The 17,526-nt window shown below is 40.5% G+C and overlaps 1 protein-coding gene across 2 annotated transcripts in view; it reads right to left on the bottom strand.

The window, feature by feature from the left end:
• HOOK3 (hook microtubule tethering protein 3) overlaps positions 1–17,526 on the bottom strand; it is a 129,088-nt gene that overhangs the window by 65,292 nt on the left and 46,270 nt on the right. For both annotated transcript variants that reach the window (XM_014596169.3, XM_019490667.2), the window contains exons 5-9: positions 12,449–12,581; positions 10,941–11,008; positions 3,042–3,104; positions 1,036–1,119; positions 60–223 (exon numbers count right to left, since the gene is read on the bottom strand). In XM_014596169.3, the coding sequence (XP_014451655.1) occupies positions 60–223; positions 1,036–1,119; positions 3,042–3,104; positions 10,941–11,008; positions 12,449–12,581 (512 nt within the window). The remainder of the gene's footprint in view (positions 1–59; positions 224–1,035; positions 1,120–3,041; positions 3,105–10,940; positions 11,009–12,448; positions 12,582–17,526) is intronic.

The following is a 17,526-nucleotide window of genomic DNA, read 5'->3' as shown; positions in this document are numbered from 1 at the left end:
CAAATAGTGGCTGCCAGTTTTAACTGAAGCTTACCAAACTATGGATTTTTTTTTTTTACCTGAAGGTTTCCTCTTGGAGCTGTTCTAATTGTGTTTGTAGTTGCAGATGCCTACGTCCTGCAGGGCTGTTGGGGTCTTCAATAGAATCAGACTGATTCAAACGTTCCATCAGGATTTGGTTCTCAGCTAGTAAACTACTTTTCTCCTCTTGAAGTGCTGCAACCTGTTGCAATGAAACAAGTTGCAACAATGATATTATCGTGTTCAAGACCAAATTTTGCATGCAAATGGCAGACTATTAGCATGACCAATGACTGAAGACCTAAGGTCTTCTAACAAAATATAGTGAGTACAATATGCTCTAGTTATAACTATTTATCTAATTCCTACCTGATGCAAACCAAGATACCAGAGCAATGGGGATATCAAATTAATATGCAGATGTTAGTGGTTTAAGCTGTATTTATCAAAAGGCATCTACAATCAACGAGCTGAATTTTAAAAGAAAACAACTGTTGTACTGAAATCTTATTAACCTTTCAAAACCAAGTATCTAGAGTCCTTTTTACTTTGAAATGTGACTAACAAAAAAGATGCATTTGAATTTCAGGTTTACTTTAGTCACATCTTCTAGATTAGGACTGCTTAGTTAATTAGTAAAATATGACTTCTCTAAGGTCTGATCAACACTTGTTTTTTGCATAACTATTTTGATTGCAACAAGATTTTTTTTAACCAAATTAAATATACCATTACAACAGAATACTTGGCTTGGCTTATTTCCTTCTTGTATGGAAAAGTTATACATGTATGTAAAGCACTTTTATACTAATAAAATTGTACCACTACTAGGAAGATTGTACTGCTTTAGCAGTTCTAGTAGAGTTAAAGTAGTACAACTATTAAGCATTTGTTTTCATAGATAGGTCTCCATGCTACCTCCTGTCTTTAGCTGTCTAAGAATCAATATGTCCCTTCTCAATCTCATGCTATAATTTCCACAACTTAATTGTGTACATATAACAAACAGCTTACCTGCATATCTAATTCATGGCACCTCTGAGCAATTTCTTCTTTTGTTGCTAAGGCTTCATTTAATTCTTCTGTTATTTTCTTCAACTATTATAAAACAAAATTTTTTTTTATTGTCACCATAACATTATAACACATTTAAGTAGTCTGTAACCATAAAGCTGTTGAATTATATCACTGTATAGTTTATTTTATGATCCTGGATTACTGATTTTGAAAAAGTCAGTGACAGTTTTCTATTCTATAAATAAGAAAAAGGGGCACCTATGGTTAAGCACAGACATGGCCTAATTTATGTAAGGAAGATAAACACTTCAGAAGGCAATGCCTGGGCCTGCAACAAAATATGTCATTCTACGTACTGTGCCCAAGAAGCTGTGCAACCTGAATGTTAAAAAAGGTATAATCTCTGTAAATTTAAACTGTCAACACCACTTTTCTTTACAGATGCAAAGAGAGAACAGTTTCAGTTTTAACTATTTTTGCAACTACACAAAGGATTGGGAGATGGAATACAAGGAACAGACAATCAAGGTAAAACCTGTCTAGCCACTGGGTACCACCACTCTTGATGTACAATGGGGAAAGTTACTGTGGTGACAGAAAGTCTAAGAGCAGTCTGAACACAGACATTTACTCTCATATACAAAGTTTAAACATTCTGTTAGGTCTGTAAAAAGAATCTTATAGCAATTGAAAGATTTATGACTTCCAAGTTTCTCCAGGAATACAGTTGGAAGTAAATGTACAAACTAAAAAAAACTGGTCTGAGAAATGTGCACAAAACTACATATTTATTCGACATATATATGAAAAATTCTTTAAAAATACTATTCCTCTCACATATCTAGTCTACTTTACTGAAAGGTATCTTTTTCATTTTCCAAGACTATGTGGAACAGCTGACCTCTAATATTAACTCCATCTCTTTCTTAGTACAGACTAAATAGTTTAAGGTGCAACAATGCAGAAACAACATAATTTTCCATACTACAACTCTGGCATCTTAAAGGAATAGCATATAGGTAGGTAGGTAGGTATAAGGAGAATATAAGCAACAGAATGTGCTTTCTAAAAATGGGCATATAATAGGTGATAATACATATGTGATGTGGTATGACATTTCCCCAGTTTCAGCCACTGAGGGATTTTACCAAAATTTCACAATAGGTCTCTGGTCTGCTTGAAGGATTTTTGAGCCAGATCTAAGCTATGAACTTCAGTGGGAATGTTTACATGTTCACTGATGCGCACTAAGTTTAGTACCCGTAATAACAGGTACTAAACTTAATGCACTGTAATCGGCGCTACTGTACATTAGCACAAATGCTTTTTTGTGGCACTTAATGCTCATTGGATTAAGTCTACTGTGCATTAGCACAAACATTTTTTTGGTGATGCTTAATGCTCATTGGACTAATCTACTGTACATTAGCACAGTTTCTGCCAGCCACGCTAATGCTCAGTAGAATTAGTCCAATGGGCATTAAGTGTCTCAGGTAGATGTGCCCAGTGACAACACAATAGGGCAAAAAGTTTTCCTTACAGATAATAAATGCCATTAATGTATGTGCATATGTGCGCACAACAAATAATGCCATAGTTTAAGTGTTGTATCTACAAACTATTCATAATGCTTACAATGAATTTTATTCCCCAAATAAATATTTTCATTTAAAAAACAGTATGAATGATAAAATTCAGAAAGGTATAATCCATACAAATAGCAAATTAGTAATCGTATTTCTTTTTAAATATGGCCCATACTGCTTTTAGACAAAAAAACCCCCAATAAATACATGTAAGTGCAAATTCTGACTAATTATCTCTCAAGACAGTGGTGCTTTAAGGAGAAATATTACACTGAAAATTTGAATTTTGCTGTTCCTTTTACGTCCCAAAAAGATTTTCTACCGAAAAATAAGAGGCAGCTAACTTGATAGTATACCAGAATGACTGGACACTAATTTCCTGTAATTAAAGAAAAATAAACATCTGGTCTTAGATACCTGACGATCAAGGTCAACGTAAGCATCATTTCCAACAGAGACTGGTGATTCTTTACTCATCAACTGCAATTAGATTACACTGGATTAGAAAAAGCAAAAGATTTATTTGTATATTAAAAGCTAAGCTTTCAATGAAAAAACAGGTTGATCTTATATTTATGGAAGCTCTCTTTGACAATAAGACCTCATGTTTTCACTATATTTTATATATGGGGTATATGCAAACAGAATTAGAAATGTTCAGGACTTAAAAAAGATATAACAAGCATGTAAAGAGACAGCTTATCTGATTTGGTTTTCTCTGAAAAAAGCATGTCCATCATTTATCTCAAAAGGCTGGAGCTGTTCTTTGCAGAGAACTGTCAGCAAACACCAATACAGCAATAAAGATCTGCTTCTAGAATTTCATAAGAGCAATGTTTTTCAATGTTCCTGCATTAGGATCCCTTATAACCTCTCCCCAACTCCAAACTGGGCACCTCATGAAATCTTTCTACAAAGAAAAGGAAATTGGTCTTGACATTCTGCAGGCTTGTTTGAATTCCTATATTAAGAAACTATGCTCTAAAATGAATATTCTCAAATCTGAAACATTACCATAAATTATCTGAACTATTTTAGTAAAAAAACCTGTATTTTGTAATGTGGTCAGGATACAGAGAAAATAAACACTATCCCTTTTAGATACAGGCTGCCAGGAAGGCTTTAAATGAATGAATACAATTTCCCCAGAGGAAAATAACAAGTAGAAAATAAAATCCTCCTGCACTGCAAATGGCCACCAGTCTTTTAAAACAGGGAAATGGCTAGAATAGAATTAAAACAAAGCAAAAATTCCCAGACCCCCCCCAACCCAAAACAAAGCAAAAATAGTAAGATGAAGGTAATACTAGTAACAACAAAGATAAAAGCTACTAAGTTGTAATTAATCAAAAACAAGAAGGCTGCTTCTGCTTTTCTTCAGAATAGTTACAACATTGTTAATGTCTTTGGTTTTCCTCTGTACTGTGAATCATAAACATTAATTCCCATAAAGATTACTGGTCATATATCCCAGTGGGGGCCAAACTTTCTGGTAGATGCATCACAAATTAGCTCTCCAGCCTCTCTGAGTGCTACTACTCTTGCTTGGTCTGCTGATCTGTTTTCTGTCCTATCTGGGACTGTGCTGCCTGTCCTCTCCTACAATCTACTAAGTACCACGAAGAAGCTGCCTGTGCTACTTGTGGCATGCATGCCACAGGTTGGCCACCCTTAATTTATCCTAGTCATCAATTTCAGGGCAATGCTGTTCCCCTTTCAGTATAATTCTTCATGCTTGTTCTTCACTTAGCCTGGTATTTAAAACCTCTAGAGAGGGAGGTTTCCATTATTTCCTGCAGAGGACCAGGCTGTTGTAATACATCTCACTGTCAAAGTTTCTCCTGTTTATTTCCATTCACATTTTCTTTTGCTAAAATTTTGCCCCATCATATCTGGTTATACCACCATATACAATGGATCTCTCCCCCTACTCCATATCCACACAATTCAAGCATATATATATTTATTTTACCCTGCACCTTAGCTGTCATTGGACAAGTTACAAATATTTAAGATAATCTAAAAAGTCCCTTCAGCCAGGCACCATTTTTGTCGTGAGTCACCAAATTTCTTTTAGTTTATCCATAACTTCCTGATCACAGGTTCCCCAGAAAAAGAAAAACCAACACCTATTCCATCAACAGAACCAAAAATCTTATGAAAGAGAAGATAAAGGCTCTAGCCTGTGATACAACACTCCTACAAAGCTGAGTCACAGGACTTTCTGGTCACCACAGACTATCAAATTGCATAGACTGATTTACAGAATTTACCTGAATCCCAGATTACTCTGAATTTAAGATGACCCCCCACCAATAATTAGATTTGATACATGGAAATGTATACATTTATTTTAATTGTCCATGTATAGAATCTAATTATGACAGGGCTGTCTTAAATCTGTCCCTCCGCACCACTGCAGTGGTGAAAGCAGTGGCAAGGGAGACAGGCAGTGCACGGGAGCAGTAGGGGTCAGTAGTGCGGGGGAAGCAGCATGGAGCAGGCAATGGGGGAGTCGAGCAGGATGCCACCTGCTCCTCCATACACCTGTCACTTGTCCCTCCCCTCACATTCCCCCATGCCTGCCTTCCTCCTGCTGCATGCCCCATTACTGCCTGTGCTACTGCAGCCAATGGCCCCACCATTTGCTCCCTACTCCCCCAGCTACCACCTGGGGGGTTCCACCTGGGCTAGGCTGGACGGGGGCCAGAACAACAATGTGCTCTGTGCCCTGGGCTGGAGTGGGGGCATACCTAGGAAGGTAAGCAGCAGGAAATGGGGGAGCAGAAGCAGATGGCAGGTGGAGTAGGGTTCGGGGAGCTGCTGTGGTTCTGACTCTGAGCCTGGGTTGAGGCCAGAGACAGTCGAAGTCAGAGCTGCAGCAGCTGCCCACTCCTGTGCTTCCTTGTACTCAAATCCAAAATGAGAGACTCCCCACATCCAAATGGGGGGAGGAACCAAAAAAACTGCCTTGGATTCAAGTAAATAGTCATTTACTGTAATAATTTTCTGAGCTACATGTCATTTAATAATAATATTCTCTGCCAGTATTTTCTAAACTTTCTAACCCCACTAACCTTATTTCCCATCAGAGGTGGTCATGCTATAACCCAGTCACTGGATTTCATTAGTAGATGTATACAACTATCTTACAGAATATTAATAAACATATTGCAATAAACTCAACACTGACTCTTGGGGTACTCGCATACTTATTTCTCTTCCTTGGCTGATGACTAGCATCACTCTATTTAAAAGGTGACTGGTTTTCAATTCTGCATAGAAGTATGGAAACTAACATCCTTAATCAAGCCAATTTGATTTCTATAGGGTTTTTTGTTTGGTCTTTTTTGGTTTTTTCAAGAGTATTATACTAAATGCCTTACTTTGAACTATTAACAAACTACTTATATTAATTTCACACACTTTTTAAAACATTCTATCAAAAAAGTAAATCAAATCTCTCAATTATTGCTGTCCTAGAAATAGGACTATATCCTCCACACTAGAGGCTCTTCTGAGCATATATTAACCAGCTACTTCCTTGTCCCTGCAGTACCTGGGCACTGGCAGTACCCTCATCTCCCCTTTTACCTGCATCATGTCATGGACTATTCCGGATGCTCCAGGAATTGTTCTATGTAGTTCTGTGGGACAGTTTGAAGTGGTAATTTCTGGATTCTTTGGGTAAATGTTGCGTGCAAACACAAGGGACTAGACTTGATGGCCCAGGTGGAGCCTCCAAGTCCTACGTTCTTATTCTTCATAATAGGTTTCCTATTGTTTGTTAGTGCATACTAGTTTAGATTAGGGGTTAGCAACGTTTTTGGGCAGAGCACCTAAACACCCACAACCTTGACTTGTAAGATGTTGGTGTTATAGGGCTGATGATAGGGCCCTAAGGTGCGCATGTCAAGCAAAATTTCTTCGCATGCCACACTCTGGCACTCGTGCTGGGGGTTGCCAATTCCTGGTTTAGATACTTACAGATCCCCTTCTTCTGAAATGTTTCCCCCCCAAACATTTTATTAGCAACTACTGCTTAATAACCTTAGCAAAGTTAGGGCACCCAGGTGTATGGCAAGATCTTCTGAAGGGTGTGGCAGGTATGAGAAGATAAAAAGATTAAGTGCAGGCTCAGACTCAGTCCTTGCTTGGCCCTTTCCCTGCCCCCACTGCCCAGCCCTTCTGCAAAGCAGTGAAAGAACTGTAATTAGTTTTTAAAATGTGCTGCCACTCTAGTCATTAAGGTTATGAAGAGGTGTTTTGAATTTAATGAGCAGTGCCTTGAATCTAAAAAAAAAATAAAAATTGAGCACCACTGCCTTTGCAGGGTTAGCATTTCTCTTTTTGAAGATAAGCTTCCCACTTTTTTATTCTCCAGCATTAAAAGATGCAGCTAATTTCCTTAATGAGCTGTGTTACTTATCCTTTTGACCTGCCATTGCATTTGGGAAACCTTCAGATTTCCCAAATATTTCCACACGTTTTCGTTTTCAGTATGGGCTAGCCTTCTGCAGCCATAATAGTTGGGCCATATAGTATAGTCATGCTCAGTGGTAGCGAGAGAATACCATTGGTTAATTTAGGGGTGTCAAAGATAAAGCCCACAGGCTAGATCCAGCCCATGAAGCTCTATCATCTGACCCCTATTGCTGCCCATGAGTCTCTGGGTTGACCCACAAGCAGTACACAGGGTGCACAAGATGGCCCTATGTGTCACACACAGTGCCTCCAGCTCTGCTACTCCAGGATACAAGCTACATCCAGAATGTCAGGCTAATCTGTGGATCTGATTCAGTCTGTGGACCAGCCCCATGACACCCATCTGGCCTGCAGGGCTGAATGAGTTTGACACCCCTTGGTTAATGTGTTTCATATACAGAGACTGGCTGTCTCACCTGCAAAAACCCAGAAGCAGGTAAAGACAGTGCTCCGATTTACCCTCTAAAACCACATACAGGCAATCCCCGCTTAGCGCTCTTAATTGGTTCCCGAAAAACAGAGTGTTAAACAAAACTGAGCATTAAGCGAAATCAACTTCCACTTTTCACTTTCTAAAGCCACCAGAATCACTCTTAGGACATGCCTATGATTGTTATAATGAAACTTGCTGAGTGCTAAGTGGAATCAGGTATCAATGTAAAATGAGCATTATAGCAAAATAGTGCTAAGCAAAATAATGTTAAATGGGGGTTGCTTGTATATATTTTTTAATTTAAATGGTGGCCTATAGCAGACACAGGAATCTGCCTTCATCCATCTTACTGCAGCATTACAACCTTAATTTCAATCCAGCACTCATAATTTGTTTTAATGAAACCTCTATTACTGCCTATTGATGTATCATATTTTCTTGAGTATCACCCCCCCCCCCCAGTAAAACACACATAATCTTGTATGAACATACAAATGAAACAATAACTTGGGTTACAAGATAATTTCTTCAGTTTATATTATGAAATTTTATAGAAAATAAATGGCATTTCTTCTGTTATTTGTATTGTTACTTTATGACAATGATACCTTTCCATGCTCAAAGGCATATGACAAATGGCATTAAAGAAAATACTTACAGCCGTACTAATTTTATAGTATTAAATCCTTTATCCATTTTTAACTGGTTTACTCATAAAGGTTGAATTAATTTGAGTTGTCATGGATACAAGATGATCATGGAATCTGTGCGCAATGATCTTCTTTATTATGTATATGGCTTAAGTTCTGTATACTACAAATACAGCACTGCAGCTTATTTTATTCTGTCATAACTTCAAGATGCTTACTTCATATATATTGCTGCCTCATCCTACATAATGTGCAAACTCAATTAATTTCTTTTGGACATGCATTAGAGTAAGGTTCCTTTTTCAGGAGATTTAGTTGCTTTTAAGACCCAAATATAAGTCTGATGTGTTCCACACTGTCTAATTTTCCCCACTATTCCTGATGGGCTCAGTGGAAGATTTTCCATAAAGCAAAAAACAGTTGCGACTAAACACAAAATGAACCTTGAAAATAATTAGATGACAACATAGGAAAACTGATATTTGCTGACTTCTGGATAGCTTGGAACCAAAACAAGGAGCAAAATCCTACTTACTGTACAACCTCAATCATGTCTGACACTGCCTCCAGTACTCTGCACTAAAGGACCTATTTAGACTGTCTGCTGCACACATTCACTCAATGGGAAAAGAAACCTGAATGTCTCCAAGTTTAACATTTATGAAATAATGGAATTTCCCGCCATTACTTGGAAGTTTTATTTCTCTAAATGATTTGTCAGCAGACAGTGTATAAGACTTCTATTGTTTGGATAAGAGACAAAATGCTATCTTTGTATAAAACCTACAGTTGTATTTAATGTATTCAGAAGATAAATTCAAATGCACCATACTGAAATTTGTCAGTGTTCAGTTACGGATTTATCACAGTCAACATGGAATTAACATTTTTTATTCTTGTTCACATGCAGATTTAAACAGAACTCCAGTGGTGGACTGGGAGGAACGCATCAGCAAAGACACTAGTGAATTGTTACTTTTTCCTAGAGTACTTGCCAGAAAACCATTTGATTTAAAACCAGCAAAATCTGTTCCTTTATTTTTATTCTCTCTCTGTCATTAATTTGTTCTATATTAAGCAACTACCTATGACACCTGTTTTGGGGTCATCCAAGAAGCCAGTAAGCTGTTTCAGAAACACTAAAGCTGAGATACTGAAGTTACTTGATATGAAGTTATTTTGCCTGAAATCCAAGAAGAACTGAGATAAAAATGCTTTACAGCAGGGGTTGGCAAAATACAGCCCACAGGCCAGATCTAGCCTCTGGGTAGATGGCTGCCAACTCACTGGATCTGAGCTGTGGGCAGCCGATGGCTCTGGCCTCCACATGGTCCCAGGCAAATGGGCAGGACTGCTTCAGCCCAGTAGCATGAGGCATCAGCTGCGGACCTGGGCGAGGCTTCCCTTGCAGTGGGTGGGCGGTGGCATCAGCTGTGAAGGCAGCACCCAGGTTCAGGAGCCTGGACACAGAACCTGCTGTGGCATTCACAGCTGACCTGCTACCCTTCTAATGCAGTGGAAGCTCCTGCCCAGAACCTGCCAGCAGCATCAACTGCAGACAGAGGCAGGAGCTGCTGCTGCACCAGGTGGGTGGCAGCGTTTCTCTCTCCTTCTCTTCCTACCCCCTGCCCTCCAGACCCCGACTGAAGCTGTCACCGCTGCCCACCCATCATGACAGCAGCTCCTGCCTGGGTGCATAGCTGAGCGTCAGGGCTCTTAGTGAACTACAGCTTCGGCCAGGTTCCAGAGGGAGAAAGAGAGAGGGAAAAGGGACAGACAGAGAGAAGAGACAGAGAGAGAGACAGATAAGGATGTGGCCCTCAACAGGTCCCCAAAACTCATTATAAGTGGCCCTCTAGTCTAAATAATTGCCCAACCCTGCTTTACCAGTGTTGGATCTCAGCTAAAATATTATTAACTAAAGCCCAGTAGCTGAAGCACTGATATTCAGCTGATCTGCTTAGCAGAAGAAAACTGGCAATAATAATGATAGCCATTACTAAGTTTCACTGTATGAGTTTATCTAGTTTCTTGGCATGAGGCATTATGTTAAAATGAGACGATTAAATTATTTCTAGCATATAGTAAACCTACTAGTCTAAATGTTACTTAACTTACCAAAAGAGGAGGTCTTTCCTTACAAGTTTAATATATGGTCTAGTAAATCTTATATTTCTAAAATATTTTTAGAATATATAATATAGTATATTTATTAACATACTACAATTTACTGTGAGGAATAATTTAAGCTAAAGCTAGACTACAGCTGACCAAACAATGAATGTTTCACTGCATATTTTCCCCTTTTTATCATATTTGTTTGCTGCCCATTTACAAAATTCAGTACTTCATAACAAGTCTCCCCATTATTTGGTGCAAATTAACAAAGTTTCTACAGTATTTGTTTTGCTACTTGTACAAAAAGTATTATAGTGTGTATTCAGGAGCCACAGGAAAGGAAAGGTAAAGGAAAGGGAACCCAGTCTCAAAGTATCTAGAAGTTTAAATCTTCTAGATTTAAAGAAAAGTGGGACATTTACCTGAACTCTATTACATAAGAAAGGCTTGCTTGACAAATTATGTTTTCCCTAATAAAAGGAAAACAACATTATGCTAATTTTACAGATTTTAACTTCTGTGCCCCTTCTTTTAATTACTTCCCATTGAACTTAACAAAACTAAAAAAAAAAATATTTGCTACAATACTGTAAAGCTGAATTGTTACATAATATGGGCACTCCAGCATACCTCCTGAATGGCTGTCATAACTACATGCTGAACTGACTCCTCCATCATCATAATGGTCTGGATGTATTCTGAAAACAAGAGCATTCCGACATGTTACTATTTAAACTTCAGACTGTTAAACCGAACACGGGGTAAAGGTTTCATCTATCATGTGAACTACAATTTGGGTGTGGGTGATAGAACCCCTGGCTTAACTGGTATCCAGCCCCAACCTAGCTAGTCCAGGTGTATATTAACAAAAAGGCATACTACTCAGTGCTGCAGGGTTGTTGGTTGTAGTCATGTTGGTCTAAGGACATAGGCAGGCAAGGTTCTCCAAGCAGATGTGATATATCTTTTATTAGACCAACTACATAGTTGGAAAAAAGTTATTTGCAAGCTTTTGGGCACAAACACCTTTCGTCAGGCACAGGTAGACTGCTGTGTTCTCCAAGGTAGAAAACGTGTGAAGGACTGCAAGTGGTCAGCTAGAGGCAGGTTACCTAGGTTACCTGGGGTATCAGATGTCAGGCAGGTTGTAATGTGTCATAAATCCAATGCCTACATTAAGTCCATGATTTTTTGTATCCAATAGATTTATATATCCATTTTATTTATCCAATAGCTTTATGAAGCCCCAGGACCCCAGGTAAGGCTGGCTCAGCCTTACCCTGGACTGGACCCAGCCTAACCTATCCCACCCAGGGTAACTTGCCGCACTCCAAAGTGCACATGACACAGGCATTTCCCTGGGAAGATGGCAGTGGCACAAGGTGTGCCACTACTAGTTGTGCCTGGGGAACCAAACATCTACACATGTCTGGATGTGGCCCCTGAGAGCAAGTGGCAGAACAGATATCAGATCCTGTATCATTTGGTACCCAAACCTGCATAATACCATTTTTTGCAATTACCTAGAGCCATCTCCCAAATGAATAACTAAAAGATGAACTCAGTATTTTTCACCTGTGCAGCTATTTTTCACTTCATGGAACCAGAAGGAGATTTTTTTTTTTTTTTGAGAAAAAACATTTAAAGTTGTCATTATTACAAGACTTTGTAGAGCTGGAAGACAAAACAGGATCCTACGCATAGTGGCTGCACAGGCACATAGTTGGTGTATGTTAACACAATCAAGGATGTGCAGTTTAGTCATGAAGCCTACGGTAGCCTGGGGTAAGGTCACTAAGAATTTTTAGTGCAATTCTATGGAAAGAAGAGAAACAAGACCCTATATATGTGGTAATCACATCAATACAGAGTTTTGAGGTTCTAAGACATTCTTAGACAATAGTTTTAGCACACAGCGACTGGAAGCAGAATCAGTTCCGCAGTTCCAGCCTGCAAAGCTCAGTTAAGCTTATAATATAATGGTACTTATTACCAATAAGACAAAATAATTATATGACCCATGCTAAATCGGTCTTTGACAGCAACCTCAGGAACACCATCCTCCTAGGTGATTTATGCAGCAAATCTGACTATCATTAACTGCTCTGAGAGCAAAATGCACATTCAAAGTTGATTACCTTGTTTCTGTTCACAATTCACAGCACATCCCAAAATAAGCTGAAGCATTCTCCCAAGCTCTGCAGCATCTGAGTGCTCTCCAATCAGGTTAACATCAGGAAGGGTGAAGTCATTAATCTGCTGCCCTAAAATCTGCATGAAGACATAATACATTTACATATCAATATACACAGCTGAAAGAAACAACTTGCATTTTTGGTACAGTTTTCACATCCAGCTTTGAGATATTAACCGGAATAAGATGGGTGACTTCAGCCTACTTGCTGTTGGACAGGGCTCTCAAAGCACAAAGTCTCTCTCATAGTTAGACACAGTCAGTATTTCAGAAATACCAGACAAGGTTACCTCGACTAATAAGAATAATGAACTACCTCTTACCAGAAGAGACATCTATTTTTCAAGTTAGGAAATGAAGCCAGTAATGTGGCAACAGACAAAAGGTGCCTGTGTCCTGATCAATACAATGTAAAAATAAATAAATAAATAAAGCAGCTTCCTGTTATTTTTATTACAAATTAAATCAAGCATAATGATTTAATTACACCTCCAAGATAGGCTGTAAATCATACCACTAGGAAGCTAGAAATCCAAGTATTCTCATTATCCAAGCCATGTATTTTTCATCCAATGGCTAACAAAATATAGGACTGCAAAACTCTTGCTAGTCCCTTGGCTTAGCAGTTCTATAGACTTGATACAAAGGTATTTAGTAAGTTTCAGACTCAAGACAACTTATTTTTTGTCTTTAGAAAAAGTCTGGTGTAGTGGCTCAACACATAATTGAGTAGGAAAAAGGGGTCAGAAAAAGACAGACTGAAAAACCATAAAGAAGAAAGAGTACAATGGAGCTGAGAAGGAAAGAAGACAATTATACTAGATCAGGGGTGGGCAAAAAAGGATCCACAGGCTCGCGTCCAGCCCGCGGTCCCCTCTGTAAGCCCTGGATCTTGCTGCCCCTCTGCAAGCCAGTGCCTCCATGCAGGAGGCTGCAGCTCTGGTTGCTAAGCAACCAACCCCCCACCCCAACCTGGCCTGACCCCTCCAGCCCCAAGTCAGTGGGCGCTGGAGACTAGAAGACTCGGCCTGGGCCTAGGCCCGGGCCCCCGCGGCTGTTCCCAGCCTCCAGGCCTGTAAGCCTGGGAATGCGGTTAAGGGCCCCACCAGGCTGGGGCCACAGACTCCCACTGGAGGAAAGGGGCTGGGAGTGTGGGGAGCCAGGCTGGGCTGGTCCTGCACGCTGCAGGAGCTATATGTTATAGGGCTGGGTAGGGCTGGCCCCACATGCTGTCACCACGTGCAACCCGGGACTCAGGCAGGAGCACTACTGGGCTGGGTTGGGCTGGCCCTGAATGTTGCCAACATGTGCAACCTGAAACTTGGGCAGGAGCTACATGTTATGGGGCCGGGTGGGGCTGGCCCTGCATGATGCCACTACATGCAGCTTCAGGCACTCACATGCTCCAGGGGCTCCAAGGATCCCGCCCCCACTACAACCCCCCACAATCACACCCTCCCACCACCCCATACCATATCCACAACACACACACACACCCTCCCACCACCAATCGCCTCTAGAAAAACTACACCGAACACACAAAATCAGGACAAAAACATTTTAAAAATAAAATTAAAAGTTATAGTAGATTTTTAATTTTGATTTTTTTAGTATATTATTTGGGGGGTTTTTTAGTTTCAAGATGGCAAACCTCCTACCCTGCAAAGGAGCACTTTCAAGGCAAGGGAACAGACTTTCAGTGCCAAACATCAGGGGTCAGAGGCAGGACTTCTCATCCCAAGATGGCAGCAACCAGGGGCAGGGCACTTGTCAAGGGATGGGGCTACCCTTGTGGCCCTCAACAGCTCACTAAATCTTATTAAGCGGCCCTCCAGCGCAATAACTGCCCACCCCTGTACTAGGTATACAATTACTGTAAGCAAATTTACATTCTGAAAAGATCTACATGAATATCAGTAGAGAAAATTTAAGAGTTTTTCTAGTTTGTTCTGAAAAGGCTTTGTAGGAGCTGAAAATGTGACTATACTTAAATATAGAGGGAAGCCTGGGCGACAACCACAAAACCATCATTTCACTGTCCGACATGAGGCAGACAATTCTGATAGCAGGATTAAAGTTTGGACTTCAAAATTGCAAATTTCAACAAGCTTAGGTCACTAGTAGGGGAAGTGCTGTGCGACTAAGGACTGAAGGCAAAAGATGGGCACGAAGAATGGTTGTTCCTTAAAGACATGATCCTTGACGCACAAAGGAAGTCCATTTCCATGCGGAGAAAAGGTAGCAGAAAGGCTGGGAAGCCCTCTTGACTAAACACAGAAATTACGGTCCTCTTAAGAAAGAAGAAAAAGGCTTATAAACAATGGAAGCTCGGGGGGGGGGGGCCAAGGAAGACTATTCCACGACAGCCCACGTTTGCGGGGAACAGATAAGACAGGCTAAAGCGGTGACCAGACTTAGATTAGCAATGGGAATCAAGGACAAGAAGTCCTTCTTTAGGTATACAGAGAACAGGAGGAAAACAATTTGGAGCATAGGGCCATTGCTCAACAACCAAGGAGAGCTGGCTGCACTCAGGAGAAAGCTGAACTCCTGCATGACTACTTCACCTTGATCTTTCACCAGAGCAAAGAGAAAACAATGCCAGATAGAGTACAGGCTGAGCATGGATGGGATAACTGCCTTCCTAGTATTGCTGTAGAATTGGTGTATGACCAATTAAAAAAAATTAGATGTATACAAGTCAGTAGGACCAGATGATCTTCATCCGAGAGCGCTGAAGGAGCTGGCCGAAGTCATTGCAAAACCCCTGGCAAAACTCTTCCACAGCTTGTGGCGCTCTGGAGAAGTCCCTGAGGACTGTAAGAGGGCCAATGTTGTGCCCATCCACAAGAAGGGCAGGAGGGAGGGCCTGGGTAACTATAGGCCAATCAGCCTAACTTCCCTCCTAGGGAATATCCTAGAAAAGTTCATCAAGGAGTCCATCTGTGATAAGCTTGCAGAACATAAGGTTCTGAATGACAGCTAGCATGGCTTCGTCACAGGCAGGTCTTGTCTTGCCTTACCAACCTCATCTCCTTCTGTGACCAGATAATTCACTACCTGGACACAAGACAGCAGGATGACATTGTATACCTTGACTTCCAAAAGGCCTTTGATCTAGTATCCCACGATGTCCTAGTGAGAAAATTGGAGGATTGTGGGCTTAACTCTGAGACAGACAGGTGGGTGAGCAACTGGCTGCAGGATAGGACCCAGGGCCTCATAGTGAACAGATCTGTGTCATCCTAATGAGAAGTGGGCAGCGGTGTCCCGAAAGGGTCAGTGCTTGAACTTTTCAACATCTTTATTAATGATTTGGATGCAGGGGTGAAATGCTCACTGGCCAAGTTTGCGGATGACACCAAGTTATGGGGAAGCGTGGTCACGCTTGAAGATAAGCTACAGATACAGGCGGACCTAGACACGCTAGCAAGTTGGGCGGATCAGAATCTGATGTAGTTCAACGTCCAAAAATGTGAAGTGCTCCACCTTGGGACAAGCAACCCCCAACACATCTACAGGCTCGGTAGCACCAAATTGACCAGCACCACAAATGAAAGGGACCTGGGGGTAATAATAAACCAAAGTATGAATATGAGCTGGCAGTGCAATGGTATAGCCAGTAGGGCAAATAATACTCTGGCATACATCAATTGATGCATCTCCAGCAAAACCAAGGGGGTGATTCTTCTGCTATACTCAGCACTGGTGAGACCACAGCTGGAGTACTGTAGTACTGTATCCAGTTCTGGGCATCACACTTTAGCAAGGACATGGACAAGCTTGAGAGTCCAAAGAAGAGCCACCTGTATGATCAGAGTCTTACACAGCAAACCATAAGAGGAAAAGCTAAGGGATCTGGGACTCTTTAGCCTGAAGAAAAGAAGGCTGAGCGGGGACCTGGTAGCAGCTTACCGCTACACTAGCAGAGTACATCAGGGCTTGGTGAGCAACTGTTCACCAGGGCACCCAAGGGGAAAACTAGAAGTAATGGCTACAAACTCCTGGAAGACCGATTCAGGCTCAACATTAGGAAAAAACGTCTTCACACTCAGGGTGTGCAGACTGGAATAAGCTTCCTCCAGAGGTTATTCAATCACCTCCCCTGGAAAACTTCAAGAGATTAGACAGTCACCTTGCTGGGGTCACCTGACCCCAGTTATCTTTCCTGCTCAGTGCAGGGGGCTGGACCCAATGATCTTCCAAGGTCCCTTCTGGCCTTATGAATGTACAAAACATGGAATTAAACACATTTCTGCAGATAGGAAAAAAAATTAATTAAACAGGCAAAAATGCAAACGCAGCAGCAGAGTTACTTTTAAAGAAATCTGTAATTTGTGTATGGAGTGCTCTTTTTTGTAAATACAAAGAGCCTGAGAAACAGCTTTGAAGAAAAATATTTATATACAAATATTTAGTGAAGGTATATAAATGATGCTTGGATATTATGTTAAAATGATACATTAGAAATTTGCTGCCCAAAGGAGAACTGTAGCAAACGACTCAGATTATTTCAAAATGTTTCTTGGTTTTTCTGTCATGCTGGTGAGGTAAAATTTCATAGATTTCATAGACATTAGGGCTGGAAGGGACCTTGGAAGATCATCGAGTCCAGCCCCCTGCCCGAAGGGCAGGAAGTCAGCTGGGGTCATAGGATCCCAAACTCCCAAAATTGTAAACTAAAAAATGAATGTTACTGTTAAATGTAAAAATGAGCAATATAATCAGTAGAATATTCCTTGAACAGCTTGGTTTTATAGCCAATTCCATTTTGCCTTATAGCATCCCCAATTTTTACATGTAATGCAGGTTGTCATATTGACAATATTGTTTCATAAAAGCTGTTGGAGGAAGCTGGAGAGTTGAAGTATCCAGAGCAACACAATAAAAACACAGGAGGTGCTCTCGGATTGTGAAGTAAACAAGGCTGGTAGATCCTTCTGATAAAATAATAAAAGTAAAATAATTAACTGTATGAACTTTAGGCTCCAGAACCAATACTGCACTTATGTCAAAGAGTAC

The sequence above is a fragment of the Alligator mississippiensis genome, chromosome 3 (genome assembly GCF_030867095.1).
Source record: "Alligator mississippiensis isolate rAllMis1 chromosome 3, rAllMis1, whole genome shotgun sequence".
In the NCBI taxonomy this organism is placed as follows: domain Eukaryota; kingdom Metazoa; phylum Chordata; order Crocodylia; family Alligatoridae; genus Alligator; species Alligator mississippiensis.
This window is presented reverse-complemented; position numbering and strand designations above follow the sequence as displayed.